Genomic DNA, 20345 nt, shown 5'->3' with positions numbered 1-20345 from the left:
AGCTGCATTCACGCTGCCGGCAGCCGCAAAAAGTAGCCGTTCAGATAGGGTTTGCCGTGAGTTCGAGGGTAGCGGCCAGCATACAGCAAACTTCCCTTAACGGCTGCATTGGGCCGTTGCCGCAAGATGTCGAAATAAGATTATGCTACTACCGTCTTGCCTGCAACTTTGATCCACATTAACGACGGGAGAATTGATTTTTTTTCTTCTTAAAAACCGGGCAGCTAACTTTACCGTATTGCGTTGAACGACTTAAATTCCAGTCTGTAATTTTCCTGCAAATTTTGAGCAAGAACGGTACAGTGGTGCGTGAAAAATCTTTTTCGAAATATTTTGAGCGAAATATAAAAATCTCTATAATACGAATTTCAAAATTGTTTTAATACGGCACGTCGGTGTTGATTGATAAATTATTTATTTTCTCCGGCTCGCTATCGTAAAAGCTGGGGTCTAGGTCAAACTACGGTGCTCAAGGTGCTACACCGGGACATAACTTGGCTTGTGGCTGGCGTTCTGGACTTTTCTGTCGACACGCGGTATTCGAAATGTACTTCACGAGTGATTTTTGTCGTTACTTACGACACAGTAGTATGCGTCAAATTGGTGTAAATCTTCCCAATAGTGTACTGCACAAATATGCTTATATTACTTTCATGAAGTTCATCAGCTTTGCATTCGGGACGAATATTTTCTGAAATTGATTCCGCAAGATTTCTTTAAATTCAATACACACAATGCACATTAAAATGTACGAGGAGTTGTACAGTGAAATAGCGGCTTTTGCTTGTCGACTTGTATGATTTATAAAAGAACGTGTAGAAAGACATGAACGAACATTGCGAAATTACCCAACACTAGGTGCATTCATTTTCGTAAGGTGCACATTCAGGAAGATTTCTACGTGAAAATTGGCGCTCAAAATTCGACGTGTAATACATACAGACTTTCAATGTATTCTTCTCTTATAGGTATACCGAAACAACAACCAGATCCCGCCTACACTTCCGCCATCAGGTTTCCAAAACCTGTAGCGAGTGCTTCTTCTTCAGACTTTCCCTTGGGCCAATGGCAGGACACCAGCGAATGGGGAATCTTCGACCGCATAGTCAAGCGAATCGTGCTGGCGTCTCGACTAGATCCGATTGTGTTCAACGATGTCGACGACCTCGCATGGCAAGGTTGGAACATCGTGATATCCAACGTTACTGTCGAGGGTCTCCGCCACATGCGCCGAGGTAGTGACAACTACGCTGCAGTCAAGCCCTGTGGCATCGACGCTCGTGTGGCACTTTCATTTGAGAATGTTCGTGTCCATATTTATGCCAGCACCCAGCGTCCTCAGGTTGCATTAAGAGTGGACGCAACAATCCAAGCAGTTGAAGTGATCCTCCAAGTGAAAGAGTGAGTACTGTTTCATTAAGCGTCATGCTAGAATTCATTTTACGCGACAGTAGGCAATATGTTCTCATGATGCAGTAGCATGATCAAATGACACTCTTGCACTTGCCGCTGTGCAAATTAGGTGCATCGTGAAAGCATCAAAGGCACATACGCGGGCCAACATTTTATTAATCTAGTTAACCATAAAAACATTTGTTAAACGTGTTAAATAGTTCGCAGTTATTTTCTTATCAGAACACTCATAGGCTATCCTAAAAGCTGTTTGGGATTTAACAAGATAACTTCCCACACTCTGTTGCCTCGAAAGGTACAGCAGTGCCCTCAAACTTGTTACAAAACTTCTTACAAACTTATGAAAAAAATAATTTCTTTTTTGATAAGACGCCATCTATGTAGGCCACAGTAAAATCAAATAGGTCAGTGGCAGGCAAGAAATGGCGTCGCTAGACTTAAGGTTATCTAAACTGTTGTGCAATAGCTCGATCGCGGTAACAAAATTAAAACGATGCATATCACGCGCGGTAACTCATGAAGCAGTTGCGCGCTTTTTCATCAGGCAAGGCTTGCTCTGCTTCGGGCAAGATTGATGGCTAGTGGTTGTTGTGCCTTCAAAACATGGCACGTACCTACAGTAGAAGATGGCCCTAGAACAGAATAGCTTTTAGGTAAGGTAATACCTAATAATATAGCGGGTAATGAAAAGGTATGCCTGCGAGTAAATGAGTGTTTCCGTAATGAGCACGGAGACTAGATAATTGTATCGGGAGGTTATGCCTGTGGTCTTTTCTTTCTTACTTTTTTGGAAGTCATGTTCACATTCATTTCTTTTATTTGAACTCTGATCTGCGTTTGTAACATAAGCGATAACTTTGAAAATTCCAGATGCAACTCAATTACTGTGTCGCATGAGGTGGCGTCCGGATTCAAGATGTCTTTGCCCTGACCATGGAGGCAGTGTTGGCGGTGGAGGAGGCCGGACAAAGAAACATTTATTTAATGCGAAGGATTATTGCCTCGTTCCTGACATTTTCCTGTAGGTAGGTGTTCCGGCGTCCAACAATGAACACGCAGCGTGAAAGCAGCCAGAAGAAGAACGTTTATTCGGGATTGCTTCCCAACATATATAGTTGGGAAGCAGACGTCAGTTGACGAGACGAGACGTCAGTTGACTGGAGCATGACACGAAGTCTGGTAACTGAGTGCGTAACTTCCTGCCTTGGAGGAGTTCTCCAGGGGACCGGCCTTCGGCTAGTGGAGTCGAACGATAGCCGAGTAGACCCAACCAGAAGTCCTCGTTGAGCTCGCCAGTCTTCATTATTCTTTTCTCAATTTGGACTCCTTTCTCGGCGAGACCATTGGATCGTGGGAATCTCGGACTCGACGTCGCATGCTTGAATTCGTATCTGTATGCGAACAAAGCAAATTGATGAGATGAAAACTGAGGACCATTGTCGGTGCAGACTTCCAACGGAATTCCATACCTTGCAAAAATTGAGCTTAGTGTAGCAATGACAGTGCACGTCGTTGTGTCAACTAGCTTTTCGACTTCAGGAAAGTTTGAAAACGCGTCAAACACGCAGAGGTAGGAGTTTCCGCCGTACATAAAAATGTCAACACCTACCCTGTACCAGGCATAGTCTGGGATCGGCCTAAGCACCACTGGTTCGGTTTGTTGTTTGTACGCGTATTTTTGACAAACAGAACAGGTCTTGACCATGTTTTCAATGTCCGTATTCAGCCGCGGCCAAAAAACCAAGTGACGGGCTCTCGCTTTGCACTTATTTATGCCTAAGTCACCTTCATGAATACGACCGAGTATTTCAGCTCTCATAGCCTTTGGGATGACTGGTCCCCTTCATAACGATGCCCTTGACTTCTGATAACTCAGGACCGAATGGTTTCATCCACCCTTCAATTTCTTCTCTATTCCTTGGTTGCCGCAACGCTGTCTGCAAGTCTGGGTCAGCGGTCGTCGCTTCTGCCAGTCGATCAAACATTTTCTTGCTTACCAGCTCCGACGTCACGCTCACTGCATGGACGTCAACGTCATCAGTGAAGTCATCTTTGTCGTTTGGAACGGCCGGGGATGATCTTGATAGCATATCGGCCAGGAACAGTTGTTTGCCTGGGACAAAGTAAAGAACGTAATCGTACCTTAGCAAGCGCAGAAAGAACCGTTGCAGTGTTGGTGGCATGTCGCCAATGGCTTTCAAAGCAATTGCTAACAGTGGTCTGTGGTCGGTCTCAATTACAAACTTGCGGCCGTAAACGAAATGAAAAAATTTCTCACAACCGAAAGTAATGACCATCGTTTCTTTCTCTATTTGCGCGTATCCTTGTTTAGCCTCAGTCAATGTGCGTGATGCATAGGCGACCGGCCGCCAACTACCACCATAATTCTGAAGAAGGGCAGCACCAATCCCATTTTTGGAAGCATCTGCGACCACCTTCGTCTGCCTAGCAGGATCGAAAATGGCTAGCAAAGGTGGACTGCTCACTGTGCCGCAGACAGCTTGCCATTCTTTGGAGTGGTATTCGGACCATTCAAAAACGGCGTCTTTTATTGAGGCTTCGTAGGAGCGTCGCCCTTTCCGCCAGATGCGGTATGTACTTTCTGAAATAGTTCACGACCCCGAACATTCTGTGAACGCCGGCTTTGTCCTTTCGCTGAGGCATTTAACTTAATGGTGCGGTCATTGCGGGGTTAGGTCTTATTGCGTCTTTGTTTAGAGCATCCCCCAAGAAGTCAATTTCGGTCAGAGCGAATTTGCATTTCCCTGCGTTGAGCGTTAAGCCGGCCTTTTTAGCCAGTTGCAAGACTGTGCGGAGGCGAATATCGTGCTCTTCCCTTGTGCTCCCCCATATCAGTCTTCAGGGTGCGATATAGATTCGCACCCCTGAAGACTGGTCGAATATTTCATTCATAGTTTTCTGGAAATTTCAGGCGCCGAAGCAATGCCGAAGGGAAGTCTCAAAAAACGGTAGCGTCCAAAAGGCGTTCCAATTGTGCACACCTTTGACGTAGCCTCATCTAAGGGGATTTGATAAAAGCCCGAGTACGCGTCGATGCGAGAGAAAGAAGCGGCACCGGCAAGCTCAGCCTCAATGTCTTCTCGTCGCGGCATTTGATAATGCTCTCGCTTTAGGCACTCGTTAATTCGCCTCGGGTCAATGCATATGCGCAGTTTCCCATCCTTTTTGCGTGCTGCAACAAACGGGCTCACCCAGTCCGCTCGTTCGCTAACTTTGGCCACGATTCCAGCACGTTCCATCCGATCCAGCTCTTCTCGCAGGGGCTGGAGCAACGCCAAGGGCACCCGTCGCACCGGCTGTACTACCGGTGTTGCATCCTCCCGCAAAACCATGTGGTACTGGCGTGCTAGACAGCCGATGCCCTGAAACAGCTTGGGAAATTCCTTGACCAGTTGGTCAGCGCTGTTCGTGTGCACAGCGTTGACAGAACGAGACACTAGTCCTAACGCTTCGCTTGCAGACAGCCCAAGTATGGCTTGGCTGCTCTTTAATATGAAGAAGTCGAAATGCCCACTTCGGTCGTTCACAGCCACTTGTAGCGTAGCGATTCCGATGTGCTTTATAACGTCGCCGGTGTACGAGCGGAGGACGGAGGGGCTTGCCCTTAAAGCAAACTTCGCTTTGAATCTTTCAAAAACGGAGTAAGGCAACAAATCCGCTTGCGAGCCGGTTTCTACTTTCAGAGACACTAGTTGGGAAGCCACTCTCGCGTGGACGACCCAATCGGCTCTGTTGCCTGTGCTGACGTCGAGGATTTCGAATCCTTCCTGCTCGTCACGTACTTCGCGCTCTTGAGAACCTTTTCTGCAACAGGCTGAGAAATGGCTAACGCCACGGCACCGAAAGCATGTTTTGCCGAATGCTGGGCATCTGCCACGTTCGTGCACGCGGTTACACTTAGAACACTTGAACTGCCTGCGTGCTTTTATCTGAGCCACTTCCTGTTCTCGTCGAGCCTCGTCATGCTCCGAACCTTCTACAGGTTGTTCACAAGCTGAACATTTGCCTTGCTGGCGCGTTTTAATTTGTGCTACTTGCTTCTCCACTTGAGCCCATACATTGTTTTGCTCGGCGCATACCTCTTCAGCTTTGCAAATTTCCTCCGCCTTCAGTAACGTAAAGTCCTTAACTTTCAGCATCTTTTCGCGCAACTTCGCATTCTTTGTTCCAAAGACAATCTGGTCCCTGACCATGGAATGACTTAGGCTTCAAAAATTGCAACTTCGTGCAAGTCTCTTCAAGTCCCGTGAAAAATGTTCGAAAGGTTCGCCCTCAACATGCGTTCTGGAGCGGAAGACATACCGTTCGTACACTTCTTTCTGCCGCTGCTGGCAGTACTCCTCAAACTTCTTAGCAACTGTTTCAGAATCTTCCTTGTTTTCGTTCTCCGAGAACAAAAAATTGTTAAATACCTCTAGGGTGTCCTCTCCGGCCACGGTGAGTAGCAGCGCGGTCTTAGCTCCCTGCGTCCGCGGTTCTTTCGGCGGCACCGTGGCCTGTAGGAACAGCTCGAACCGCTGCTTGAAGAGGCTCCAGTTCTTCGCGGTGCTACCGGACAGCACCAGCGGCTGCGGTGGCTTCACTAAATCCATCGTGCCCTTGCACAGCAACGCCTCTTCTACCAGCGTGTTACTGCATACGTGAGGGCGATCCCACTTCTGACACCATGTTACGGCGTCCAACAATGAACACGCAGCGTGAAAGCAACCAGAAGAAGAACGTATATTCGGGATTGCTTCCCAACATAATTATATAGTGTACCGGCGGCTGCATGATAACAGCCACGTGTTACAGATAGCATGCTGGCCAAGGCACATGCATAGAGCGCATGCGCCTCTCATACAAAACAGTAAGTTCCTGTTTCGCAACGCCTTAATAAAACTGAAATTATGTGTCGACGAAGGTAGAATCTAACCTCTGCCGTCGGGCACAACAGCCCAGTGCTGCAACCATTAGCCTTTGATCGTTCTTGCTCTTGCTTGCCGGTGAAAATCCATGTACGTAAACACACTCAAGCATAAATGTGAAAAGAATCACAACATGAGCTGAAATAATTGAAAGTACAAAGGTTTCGTAAGCAGTACAGTTTGTAGAATCAGCACCTACTCCGGAACTTAACTCTGTGTTTTGTGCCGTTAGAGAAAAAGTATTACACCCTCGCAAAGTGTTCGCGGGCTGGTTTTGCATCAACATCATTCAGGTGAGAAACGAACCGAGAATTCTATACACTGTGAAGGCCCAATAGAGTTAAAGCATTAAGAGGCACCCTGTCATCCATGTTTACTGCTAAAAACGCTATTCAATGCCCATCTAACGGCAGGCCTTCCATTAAGGTACGTTGGACTATGTCCCAAAGAAAAACCGTGTCCCTACAGTAAAGAAAAACGTGCTCATTAGTCTCTGGCTTTCGACATAATAAATAGTTTATACCCCGAAGAACAAAGAGGTATTTCTGTTCCATCTATGTTTCTAGAAGTAGTGGACTATTATGCAATTTGAAGAAAATCGGCGGGCATGCAACATATATATAGGGACGGATTACCCGTGAAGCTGTTTAGGCTGCATACAAATTACACTGTACTAGAATACGGTTGAGTGAGACGAACGGCTGGGGCGGGGCATATGTTGCACTGAGGCGCACGACGACGGAAAATGCTGTGGTTGCGCTGCGATAAAAATGGATTGAGCCGCATCAAGGTCGCGCCGTTGGAAACTGCTGGCGAAACTTCTCGGAAGGGTCACTCGTACTACTGCGCGTGCTGATGTATGCGTTCAGACCGCTCAAACGCTGTTCATAATTGCATATGACAGAAATATATGTCGTAGGAACAGATGCCTTCCTTTCTGTTCATTATTTTATTTTATTTTTTGTTAAGTGACGATCGATGCTAGCGCGTGCATGGCGACCGCACTGTTGGTCGACTTTAATTCTACTGTGTTGTCGTACGGTTCCCTTCGGAGAACAAATGTGTGTCTTCTTCTTCAAGCGGCATGTATCTCAGCATATAAGTTGCATAGTGCATATGGCGTTGTGCTGCTAAACTAGAGCTCACGGATTCATACCAGATCGCGAAATTCGATGGGACCGAAATGAAAAACCCTCGTGTACTATGTTTAAGTGCATGTTAAAGAGCCCCAGGTGATGAGAACTGAACAGGGTGCCTCATAATCACAGCACTAAACGTAAAGCGCCGGAATTTTTTTAACTAAAAAAATAAATGAAGGTAGCTGCGTCCTTCGGCTTTCTTCTTGGGGTGCAAACAAAGGAAATTATTTGAGAGTTCCATTCCTGACAAAAACATTGCACACTTATATTATATTTTATACCTAAATGTAGTGCCGTTCCCAACTGTACGTCCGCTCGACTAAGCAGCTTCTGTATTATAAACGGCAGCTTTGAGTTATCCGGTGCACTTTCATAGGGGCAATAATGAAGTAATTAAAGGAACGGCAAGCCTCACCTTTACGTAGATATATGTCGATCTGCTGTCTTCGTTGAAGAAAGTAATTAAGTGTGGTGGGCACCCAGTTTTAATGGGTTGCAGACACGGTGATAATCTAAAGAAATGTTCACAAAGCTGCGTAAGGACAAAGACATCATTGACACAGTGTTCACGCATTGTTCACACGTGCACAAAGCTACATAAGGACAAAGACATCATTATAGCTGGGGATTTCAATACACATAACATATCATGTGGCTACCAGCGCACAACGAAAGCAGGGCACCCCCTCGTAAGAAAAATGCAAAATAAGTATACATTCCTTAATGATACATCCGAGCCCACGCGCCAAGGAAACACTGTGGAACGGGACTCTAACCCCCACTTAATCTGGCACCGCGGAATTCGGAATGTAACTTCGGCGAATCTTAACGAAAATCTTGGAAGTGACCATTACATCATTCAAGTTACTCTAAGCATTCATCGCTCTAAGTCTCGCCTTGTTAATGCAGCTTCCAGTACACAACTTACTCACTGGCACCGATTCCGATTAGACCTAGACAGGGCCGACGAGCAGCCGGACCTACATTCCTGCGTGAAGAATATTAGCGAGACGAAAAAAAAGTACAACAAAAAGACTGCGCCTACTCCTGAAAACTCACACATAGACTCTCATCTTCTTAACTTATGGGATGAAAGACACAGGATAGTGCAGAATTGGAAGAAGCATAAACAGAATCATGGCATTCGCAAACTTATTGAGCAAATAACATTAGAAGCACAAGAATTCGCGCAAAAAATTTGCACCGAAAACTGGTTAGAAACAGGTGACATGCTCAACGGGCACCTACATACCGCGATAGTGTGGAATATCTTAAGATCACTTTTGGGCCAAGGAAAACCACGACAAACCATAGACAAGATAATGATGAGCTCTCGCCAGACACGCGAAGAAATAGCTGATGAAAGTCGTCAGACGTTCTAACCCTTGGACCAAAATGCAGGACAACTTACGGATTACCCAGTTGAGTCACTCGAAGAGAGTACAACAGGCATAAGCAGCTTGTTTGCTTTAGCTGAGCTAGATATGGCTCTCTATTCGATGAAACGAAACACAACGCCTGGCAAACATGGGATTACTTATAGTACACTTCGTAACTTACCCTCTTCTCATTTAGAGCAACCTTAAAACACTTGAACAATATTTGAGAATCCGGAATCCTTCCAGAGGAGTGGAAAATGGCAATAATAATACCAATTCCGAAAACCGGCAAACCGGCCAACTGTGTCGGGAACCTAGCTCCTATATTTTTAACGTTGTGTGCAAGCAAACTGATGGAACGCATGGCCCTCAACCGTCTCAACTGGCACTTCGAAAACAGCAGTGCTTTTCCTTACACAATGACAGGCTTTCCATCACATATTAGCACTCAGGATACCATGCTTCGTATCTAAGAAGATGTGTATCAAGATCACAGTCTCGTGCAAACCAGAGTAATCGCAGGTGTAGATATACACAAGGCGTTCTACCATGTGCAACACTTTGCTATCCTCAAGAACCTCTTGACCTTACGAACCGGCGCCCGGCACCACAGTTATAATAAAGGCATTCTTACCGGTGGCTCTATCAAAATTCAAATCAATGGAGAGCTTTGAGCGCCATACCCTCATAGTATAGGAGGGCCGCAAGGCTCAATCCTATCACCCACTCTCTTCAACATCGCTTTGCTCGATCTGCCTGCCCAGCTGTCTTCCATCGCACTACTCGAGAACAATATTTATGCAGAAGATATTACTATAGGATGTTGCAAGGGGTCCCTAGGAGAACAGGAGCACAGCATCAAGTAAGGGTTAGATACCATTCACGAATAGGTTAATGGTATTGGGCTCAAGTATCCTCAAACTTTATAAATCTGAGTACATAGTAGTAACTCATCAAATATACCGCCGCGCGGAAGAGCAGCGCCAAAGCATCAGTCTCCATATCGAACACACCCAAATACCGCGCCCATCCAACATCAGAATACTAGACTTCGTCCTTTAGGATGACGGTACAGCCGAAGTATGGTTGGAAAACATAATCTCACAACTAAACCAGATATACCACATGCTATCTAGAGTAACACGTAGACACAGAGGAAAAAAGGAGCAAGAACTTCGAAAGATTATTGGGGCGCTTGTCTATTCCCGTGGGCTCTACCAACTTCCATATCAATCTCCCACCAAGACCCAGAACTCCAAATTAGAAACGGCGCTCCGCATATATACCACATTAGCTTTAGGAGTACCTCTATTTGCCGCAAACGACCTTGTGGCCGCCACTGGGCTTTTCAACACACACGATGAACGCATTACAATTTACATACAAGCGCAAATTCAAAGGCTTCAAACATCCCCACAAGGGCTCAAACTGCTGGAACGTCAAGGATATCAGACAGGTGCACCACCACCTTTTCCACCGCTGTATTCTCCACCATGAGGCTCACTACCCTGATTCACGGTCCTACCCATACCACAACATATGCAGCAACACAAACACGAAGCTCGCCGCTCCCAGTTAATCAAACGAGTAAATAGGGAAAATCCACTACCCGATATTGCGTATTACTATACGGACGCTAGTCACTCGGAGGGTAGATGTCTAACTGCAGTAGTCGGCCTTGGCTACGAGCATGTAAACGCACACATAGGAATCCCCAGCCCATCCGACGCGGAGGCTCTTGCTATTCTCGAAGCAGTCACTCGGCGTCATCATCCTACCCAACGCATCTTTATTCGCACCGATAGCCAAGATGCATGCCGAATGTTTCCGACAACTTGCTACCTGGGCATGTGCACAGCCTACGTCTATGCCACTGAGATGCGCACCCTGCGCTCTGTGTTACATTGCAGTGGTATCCTGGGCACCAAGGCATGGGAGGAGGAACTCCCGAGCTCATGAGCTCAACCTAGTTAGTTTTGCGGGTCCTCCGTGCCTATGGCCATCCGAATTTAACCAAACAGAACACAGAAAGTCTTTGCACGAGGAGGGCACATCACTTCTAAAGGAACTTCGCGCCAATGCCGTCGCCTTTATTACTCCTCATATTACCCTCTCGCGAGAAGACAGCGCTATTCTTCGAAGACTTCAAACGAACCCAATAGTGACTCCTCTTTTCCAACACCGGAAGATGCTCCTAAGCTATCTCAATCAAGTGTGGGAGACTGGCGACATTCCTCCGTCATGGAAGGTGGCTTGCGTTGTCCCAGTGCTCAAGCCCGGCAAAGACACGTCAGACTTGGCCTCGTATCGTCCTATATCACTGACGTCGTGTGTGGCTAAGCTCATGGAGAAGCTGGCAAGTAAGCGTTTATCTTGGTGGTTCGAAGATAGAAGGGCTCTGCCAACATGCATGACTGTATTCCGCACAGGTTTAAGCGCGCAAGATAGCGTCTGGGACTTGATGAGCCACATTGAACGTCAAAGAGCTTTCGCCCTCTCAACACTATCTATTTTCCTAGACGTATCAAAGGCTTATGATAGCGTCCTTCAGAGCTCAATACTAAATAGTTGGCAGGCCATAGGCGTAGAGGCCTATCTTTTGCGATTCATTCACTCATTTATCGGTGATCGTAAAATTCAAGTGAGGTTAGGAAGTACCATAAGCGCCGAAAGGGCGGTATCGCGAAGTGTACCTTAAGGAAGTGTTCTTTCCCTAACGCTGTTTACTGTTGTAATGGCTGGTCTTCCCGCTTAAGTACAAAAACATTGCACGCATATCCATATGTCGATATATGCGGACGAAATTTATGTTTGGTTAACCGGCTATGAACACAAGCGTTTGACTCTGATAGCTCGACAGGCATTACTTTCAGTTCAAAATTACCTTCAAGGTGTTGGGTTGACTCTGTCGGTGTAAAAATCTGGCTTCATCATGTTTCCAGGTAGACGAAGACGGTATGCGCGGCTGAAGATAGACCTTGAGCAACCTTGCCTTCGCCAGTTGAAGCACAAGCGCTTTTTGGGCGTCATTATTGACTACCGTCTACAGTGGCGACGAGCTGTGGACTCTATTGTGACATCACTATATCCGCGTCTCAATGTGATCCGTAGAGTTCCAAGTGAGCAATGGGGAAATCACCCTTCTTCAATGACCAGGCTGCACGATGCACTAGTGACGAGTCGAATAATATACCAGCTCCCTTTAATTTAAAATTTAATTTATTTAGAAGCTACTGCCACGGTCAGTTAGTAATTGGTGCGGATCACCATGAAATAAAATGATGTCGTAGAGAAGAAAGTGAGCTACGTCAGTAGCGCAATTTGTTGGGCGGGCTCTTGTGATGGCGCACCGCATAGCGCAATCGCTAGCGACGCTGGCCCATTTATTTCTGGAGTCCAGCGGCTGCGGCAGTGGCGAGCTATATACCCGATGCGTCAGAAGTTGAAACATTTGTGTTTGTCGCCAGTGGCGTGACATTCAGACGGGTTGCGTTGGGCTTAAGAGTAGTAAGAGCGGCGAGGTGGCAACGTGGGTGAATAAAGAGGTTCAGAGGGCGCGGCACGAACGGAATGAAGGCCGATGTTTGACAATTGTTGGCGGTCTACGGACTGTATCAACGAGATTATCGCCGGAGAATGGTGACATGACGGCAATTAGCTGGCTCTTGGCGGTGCTAATTCGACTTCACGATGAATGATGTGGGTTGAGCTTTCAGATCACGAGGGCTGGTGGAAGAAGTCGTCACAAGATGACAAGTGGCTGTGTTTGGAGGGCCCATGATGTGTTGGGATATTCCACACCTTTTAGCATGCGCGAGACGGCGGTATTACTTGACGATTGTATCGAAGCTGGTAGCGTTTTTAAACACCAGTAGATTGAAGCGTTGTCAGTAACGCCTTTGAGAACATGACTATCCTTATCGTCCTCCAACATGTTCGGGTCAGCGTTGCTGCAAAGGCCGGAGGCGGCGAGAATGTAGGGCCCAGACAACGTCTGTACGCGTGCGACAAGGGCTTTCTTTGCATTGAGTTGGCGAATAAATGGATTGCTAATAAAATCTTGGCGGAGGCTGTCTTTGAAAAGATCCCAGCTCGTGATCGCCTCTTCGTGAACCTGGAACCATGCCCGTTGTTCGTCTTCGAGTCAGGAAAAAAAAAACGTTTGCGAGCTTAGTAGCTGGATAGCATCTGTTACTGGTGTTGACGCGTTCATACAAGCGGAGCCAATCGTCAAAATCAGGACTGCCAACTCCGATGAAAATACCAGGATCTGAAGGAGAGGGGGGAATTGTGACTTAGTTCATGCCTTCAGACGTAGAGGCTTGCGCAGACGAAGCACCGTAAGCAAGAGCACAAGTTGCAGTGCTGGAGATGTGACCGCAACGAAGCTACATGGCGGGCATGGGGAACTTCCGTCCCCACCAAATAGCGTTACGTGTCTGTGAGGCACAAGGCTATTTGCAATATATTTACACGTAGGCCAACGGTGGCGAAAATGGTGACCCTATAGCAATCGGAGACACGTACTCTTCCTCCTGTTGAGTGTAGCCACTACTGTGGCTGCTGTTCCGTATCAATAGCTGATAGCCCTACACGGGCTATCAGCTGTTTCTTTCTCCACGGGAAAGTTTACCTTACTGAGCTTTTCTACAGCGCAGTGCTGTTTTTTCCCAAGCAACGGCACCGAAAATTCATGGCTAAATTCTGCCTTTGTGTTTTGAACGATTAGGCGCCGACACACACCTAGAATGTTTTGTGTTAGTAAAATCTGGCGGACGTTTGATGTGGTGGCTAGGAAAAATTGTTGACTGAAGTCTCTCGTGATGTGCGTTGCATACACGGAGACAGTGGCGCGCTTATTTCCTACAGATTCTTTGAAATGCTTCTCACGGAATGATTCCCAAGTGCCTGACACGTCATTGAGCTGCCGCATGCGAGTAGTGACATGCCGGAAAAAGATGGTCAGGAAGTGTCGTCTAAAACGCCGATAAGTTTCGCTCAAAGCAGGAAGTATCGAAAGATCTTGCGAGATTCAGCGTTGCATTAAATGCTCTTAGAGTTCAAAGAGTACGCGGGCACCTCTCAGAACGGGAAGGAATTGCTCTTGCCTAGTATAACGAGCTCCTTCGTAGATAGGTATCATCCCTCAGAGCTTCGGCAATGAAGAGCACTGTCATTTTTGGCGATCTCACTCAGTGTTGCAGGAGAATAGGCAAAATTAAAAACATCAGCGTGTATAGTTGTATGCACCTTGTTTGCACTGTGTGCACCTTGTTTAAGTACTCACACAGCTGCTAAGGAGGGATGCTAATGTCTGTGCACACAGCCCTCATGTCAGCAAGGGGGGGGGCAGAACGATTCCGCATTTACTCTGCATTATTCATTGACCCGAGTGTCTACTTGAATTTCGCATTTATACAGTCAAATGCACTGGAACCTGTCTCTAGCGTAGCTAGAAACAAACTAACCCGACAAGCGTGCGCCGTGCATGCACGTCAATACCGTGGAAGCGCAATGACGCTGTGCACGATGGCGATAAAGTGTCTGAAGTGTGAGGCAGATTGGTTGACGGAGAAGAGAAAAGCATGAGGCTGACCACACCGTAACTGTCTAGCATGTCACTGACATGTGATTCTTAATCAGCAGTATGAAAAACGGAGAACAGACTGAGAGATGGGGACATCATCATCAACATCATCATCAGCCTAGTTACGCCCACTGCAGGGCAAAGGCCTCTCCCATACTTCTCCAACTACCCCGGTCATGTACTAATTGTGGCCATGTTGTCCCTGCAAACGTCTTAATGTCATCCGCCCACCTAACTTTCTGCCGCCCCCTGCTACGCAACCCTTCCCTTGGAATCCAGTCCGTAACCCTTAGCGACCATCGGTTATCTTCCCTCCTCATTAATGTCCGGCTCATGTCCATTTCTTTTTCTTGATTTCAACTAAGATGTCGTTTACCCGCGTTTGTTGCCTCACCCAATCTGCTCTTTTCTTATCCCTTAACGTCACACCCATCATTCTTCTTTCCATAGCTCGTTGCGTCGTCCTCAATTTCAGCAGAACCCTTTTCGTAAGCCTCCAGGTTTCTGCCCCATATGTGAGTACTGGTAACACACAGCTGTTATACACTTTCCTTTTGAGGGATAGTGGCAACCTGCTGTTCATGATTTGAGAATGCCTGCCAAACGCACCCCAGCCCATTCTTATTCTTCTGGTTATTTCAGTCTCATGATCCGGATCCGTGGTCACTACCTGCCCTAAGTAGATGTATTCCCTTACCCCCTCCAGTGCTTCGCTACCTATCGTAAACTGCTGTTCTCTTCGGAGCCTGTTGAACATTACTTTAGTTTTCTGCAGATTAATTTTCAGACCCACCCTTCTGCTTTGCCTCTCCAGGTCAGTGAGCATGCATTGCAATTGGTCTCCTGAGTTACTAAGCAAGGCAATATCATCAGCGAATCGCAAGTTGCTAAGGTATTCTCCATCAACTTTTATCCCCAATTCTTCCCACTCCAGACCTCTGAATACCTCCTGTAAACATGCTGTGAATAGCATTGGAGATATCGTATCTCCCTGTCTGACGCCTTTCTTTATAGGGATTTTGTTGCTTTCATTGTGGAGGACTACGGTGGCTGTGGAGCCGCTATAGATATCTTCCAGTATCTTTACATATGGCTCATCTACACCCTGATTCCGTAATGCCTCCATGACTGCTGAGGTTTCGACTGAATCAAACGCTTTCTCGTAATCAATGAAAGCTATATATAAGGGTTGGTTATATTCTGCACATTTCTCTATCACTTGATTGATAGTGTGAATATGGTCTATTGTTGAGTAGCCTTTACGGAATCCTGCCTGGTCGTTTGGTTGACAGAAGTCTAAGGTGTTCCTGATTCTATTTGCGATTACCTTAGTAAATACTTTGTAGGCAACGGACAGTAAGCTGATCGGTCTGTAATTTTTCAAGTCTTTGGGGTCTCCTTTCTTATGGATTAGGATTATGTTAGCGTTCTTCCAAGATTCCGGTGCGCTCGAGGTTATGAGGCATTGCGTATACAGGGTGGCCAGTTTCTCTAGAACAATCTGACCACCATCCTTCAACAAATCTGCTATTACCTGATCCTCCCCAGCTGCCTTCCCCCTTTGCATAGCTCCTAAGGCTTTCTTTACTTCTTCTGGCGTTACCTGTGGGATTTCGAATTCCTCTAGGCTATTCTCTCTTCCACTATCGTCGTGGGTGCCACTGGTACTGTATAAATCTCTATAGAACTCCTCAGCCACTTGAACTATCTCATCCATATTAGTAACGATATTGCCGGCTTTGTCTCTTAACGCACACATCTGATTCTTGCCTATTCCTAGTTTCTTCTTCACTGTTTTTAGGCTTCCTCCGTTCCTGAGAGCCTGTTCAATTCTATCCATATTATAGTTCCTGATGTCCGCTGTCTTACGCTTGTTGATTAACTTAGAAAGTTCTGCCAGTTCTATTCTAGCTGTAGGGTTAGAAGCTTTCATACATTGGCGTTTCTTGATCAGATCTTTCGTCTCCTGCGATAGCTTACTGGTTTCCTGTCTAACGGAGTTACCACCGACTTCTATTGCGCACTCCTTAATGGTTCCCATGAGATAGTCGTTCATTGCTTCAACACTAAGGTCCTCTTCCTGAGTGAAAGCCGAATACCGGTTCTGTAGCTTGATCCGGAATTCCTCTAGTTTCCCTCTTAACGCTAACTCATTGATTGGTTTCTTGTGTACCAGTTTCTTCCGTTCCCTCCTCAAGTCTAGGCTAATTCAAGTTCTTACCATCCTATGGTCACTGCAGCGTACCTTGCCGAGCACGTCTACATCTTGTATGATGCCAGGGTTCGCGCAGAGTATGAAGTCGATTTCATTTCTAGTATCACCATTCGGGCTCCTCCATGTCCACTTTCGACTAACCCGCTTGCGGAAAATGGTGTTCATTATCCGGATATTATTCTGTTCTGCAAACTCTACTAATAATTCTCCTCTGGTATTCCTAGAGCCTATGCCATATTCCCCCACTGACTTGTCTCCAGCCTGCTTCTTGCCTACCCTGGCATTGAAGTCGCCCATTAGTATAGTGTATTTTGTTTTGACTTTACCCATCGCCGATTCCACGTCTTCATAAACGCTTTCGACGTCCTGGTCATCATGACTGCATGTAGGGGCATAGACTTGTACCACCTTCAATTTGTACCTCTTATGAAGTTTCACAACAAGACCTGCCACCCTCTCGTTAATGCTATAGAATTCCTGTATGTTACCCGCTATTTCCCTATTAATCAGGAATCCGACTCCTAGTTCTCGTCTCTCCGCTAAGCCCCGGTAACACAGTACATGCCCGCTTTTTAGCACTGTATATGCTTATTTTGTCCTCCTAACCTCACTGAGCCCTATTATATCCCATTTACTACCCTCTAATTCCTCCAATAACACTGCTAGACTCGCCTCACTAGATAGCGTTCTAACGTTAAACGTTGCCAGGTTCAGATTCCAATGGCGGCCTGTTGGGTTCCAATGGCGGCCTGATGGGGTAGACAGGACTAAATAGTTTTAAAAAATAAATTATGGGGACCTACGAGGCAGAACCACACGATATGATCAGGAACCACGCGGTAGTGACTCCGCGTTATCTTTGAACCCCTGGGGCTCTTTAAGAGGCACCTGATTCAAGATACGAGGGTTTTTTTGCATTGCACCCCCATCGCTGAAGAAAAGAGTAATCAATATCTCAGTGAAAGCACGTACAGAATATGTGGCGATGGCGTCTTTGCTCATACTAAGTTTCCATGTCGGCCAGAGCCAGTTAGGATCATGCATGGCCCAATTTCATTTTGTTTATGGGAAGGATACACGCGGGTAAATTGGCCTTGCAATAATTCTAGCGGACCTGTTAGAAGGAACATGCCGCGGACTGCCGGTGAGTCTCTCTTGCGTCTCGCTGTGCTTGAGTCACGTCCGAGTCGTGTCTCAGCAGTGTCACAGCGTTGTGTATTGTCATGTTAGCCCACGATGTTTGACATGTTGCTCACTCGTAAATAAAACAGATTGGTATTCGGATGAATCGCGCCAGCATCGATATTCTCTTACATGCTTTGATTTCTCTTTGCACAGGAATAACTCGACAATTGAAATCGAAGATTACCAGCTGAGCTTTCCTGTTCCACTGGAGTATGAAGTGCACGTTCAAGGATCCATCTTAGGACGGCTGTTTCGGCTCTTCAATGGACATATGAGAAGATTGTTAACGGCAGACGAGGCGAAAAGTTTGGAAACTGTATCGAAGAAATACATCAGCAAAGCTATAGTTGAAGTTACAGAATTCATCAAAGATCCTGCGCCTTGGATGCCCTGGAACAATTCCATAATAGAAGCATACAGTAGATATAGAGGTCAGCAAAGGTCTTAGAGCACGCCTTGGTACAGAATGTGGCCGCCACACGTGTTCGCTCTATGCAGGCAGAATAAAGATACACAATGAAAATGTTTTTCCCAGTTAGGAAGCGTTCATGAGTTATAATACCTCTGTAGTCTTTGCTCGACACAGTGGAAATTACTTGGAAATTATTTTCCAGCATTCTGAAGTATTACAATCTATGAAACCGCAACATCATATCAGACATGAAGGGTCGTTCTGAAAGCAGCTTGCTTTGAAACATGGCTGTGACTTCAACCACATGAAGAGTGAATACAAGTAGTACAACGAGAAGCTCAATGAACACTGCAATATCTAGCGCGTACGAGCACCAATAATCAGTAAGACCATTTCAAAATAGGAGAGCTTTGTACAATATAAAGCTTAACAGTACTCTTCCTGCTTACTATTTAAATAAAATTCCTCTAGAACCCATTAACTCGTACAAATACTTAGGAGTTCATATAACAGCAAAGCTAATCTGCAACCTTCATACCGAGTACGTAATAAGTAAAGGTAATATCAGGCATGGTTACATACGCCACCAGTTTTCGAAAGCACCACCATCCTTAAAGCTATTACTTTACCAGTGATTAGTGAGGCCTAAATTAGAATACGCTGTGCAGCTGCGTGGGATCCGTACCATTGAAACTTTATTTCTTCACTCGAACTTGTACAAAATACTTGTCGGATTCATATGTTCAATTTGTAGCTGTACCACTACCGTAACATTAATGAATGACAACTTATCTCTTCCGTCACTTGCATCTCGTAGAATAGCATGTTTGACAGAGTTTCACAAATTTTCTTACCATTCATTCCTTCACAGTAACTTGATTCTTCAGCCTCATGTCGTGCCGCATCGATCATCGCCATCAGGTCGGACTTCAAACAGGCAACACTAACACTTTCAGTCGATCTTTTTTTCCCAGATCATCACGGCAGTGGAACCACCTTCCTGTGAAATTATATCTATTGTCGACAACAAACTCGTTCGAAAGGCATTAGCTAACATTGTATAAGTAGGAATTATTAACATGTTATTTCATTCACTTGCCGTACTTGCGACAGGCTAAGGACGAGAATGGTTAACATTGTATTAACAGGGATTATCAAGATGCTATTTTTTTACATCATCTGTCATACTTGCAAACATAGGCAAGATATTCCATAGTACTGTATAAATAGGAATTAGTAATATGCTACATCGATTATTTCTTGTACTTCATTGTTATGCATTGTCTTTTTCTACACCCCTCTGTACTGCCTTCAGGCCTTGAGGCTACAATAAATAAATAAATAAATAAATAAATAAATAAATAACGGAAACATCGCAATTTGTCGTTTCTCTCGGTGTACAGGGATGCAAATTTGTGTACTTTCGTACGTTGTGTGCAGAATGTAAAAAAGTAAACGCTTACCGTGTAAAGTATATTGATCTTTAGCAATCCTATTCACCTTACAAGAACGCAACTTAGCCGTTAGTTAATGCTGAAGGCACTTGGTTTCTACGGCCACCTGTGGCTATGTGAGTGAACCACATGAGTCTGACCCTGCTCTTAGGTGTGGGCACAGACGCTGCCTCTCTTAACGTTTTGTCCTCGCATCTTCCTCCTGAAGCATAAAGGAGCCACTTCGGCGCTCACCTCTCTGCCTTCTATCTTCTCTCTCGGGCTGTTCACTCGATACCATGGATCTTAGTGCTGCTAAAAGCCTGTTCGCGCGTGACCTAGAACCCTGCTATATGGATAGAACGTGCTTTACTCCATGAAGTATATTAATCTACCATGGCAAAACAACGGTTACAAATTGCATTATTACCTCATGTGGTTTGTCCAAAAGAATATTCGGCAAAAGAGTAATTGTAGAAAGTGATATAAAATTAACTTCCAGCGGTACAGTTAATATATAAAGGTAAAAAATTTCCGTCACAATACGGAGGGTTTCCGTCATTATACAAAGGAATTGCAGTTAAATATGCGGAAACCATGTCGTATTTCAAGAATACGACAAAAGCTGCCGCTAATATGCGGAAACGCCCCCGG

At 45.7% G+C, this 20345-nt stretch overlaps 1 protein-coding gene across 1 annotated transcript in view; it reads left to right on the top strand.

Annotated features, from left to right (window-relative positions):
• Positions 1 to 18427, top strand: part of LOC142572954 (uncharacterized) — a 28896-nt gene extending 10469 nt beyond the window's left edge. Inside the window, exons 4-5 of the mRNA XM_075682431.1 lie at positions 969 to 1401; positions 18000 to 18427. Of these exons, the coding sequence (XP_075538546.1) occupies positions 969 to 1401; positions 18000 to 18294 (728 nt within the window). The 3' untranslated portion in view covers positions 18295 to 18427. The remainder of the gene's footprint in view (positions 1 to 968; positions 1402 to 17999) is intronic.
• The last annotated feature ends 1918 nt before the right edge of the window (positions 18428 to 20345 follow it).

Source organism: Dermacentor variabilis, chromosome 2, assembly GCF_050947875.1.
Source record: "Dermacentor variabilis isolate Ectoservices chromosome 2, ASM5094787v1, whole genome shotgun sequence".
NCBI lineage: Eukaryota > Metazoa > Arthropoda > Arachnida > Ixodida > Ixodidae > Dermacentor > Dermacentor variabilis.
This window is presented reverse-complemented; position numbering and strand designations above follow the sequence as displayed.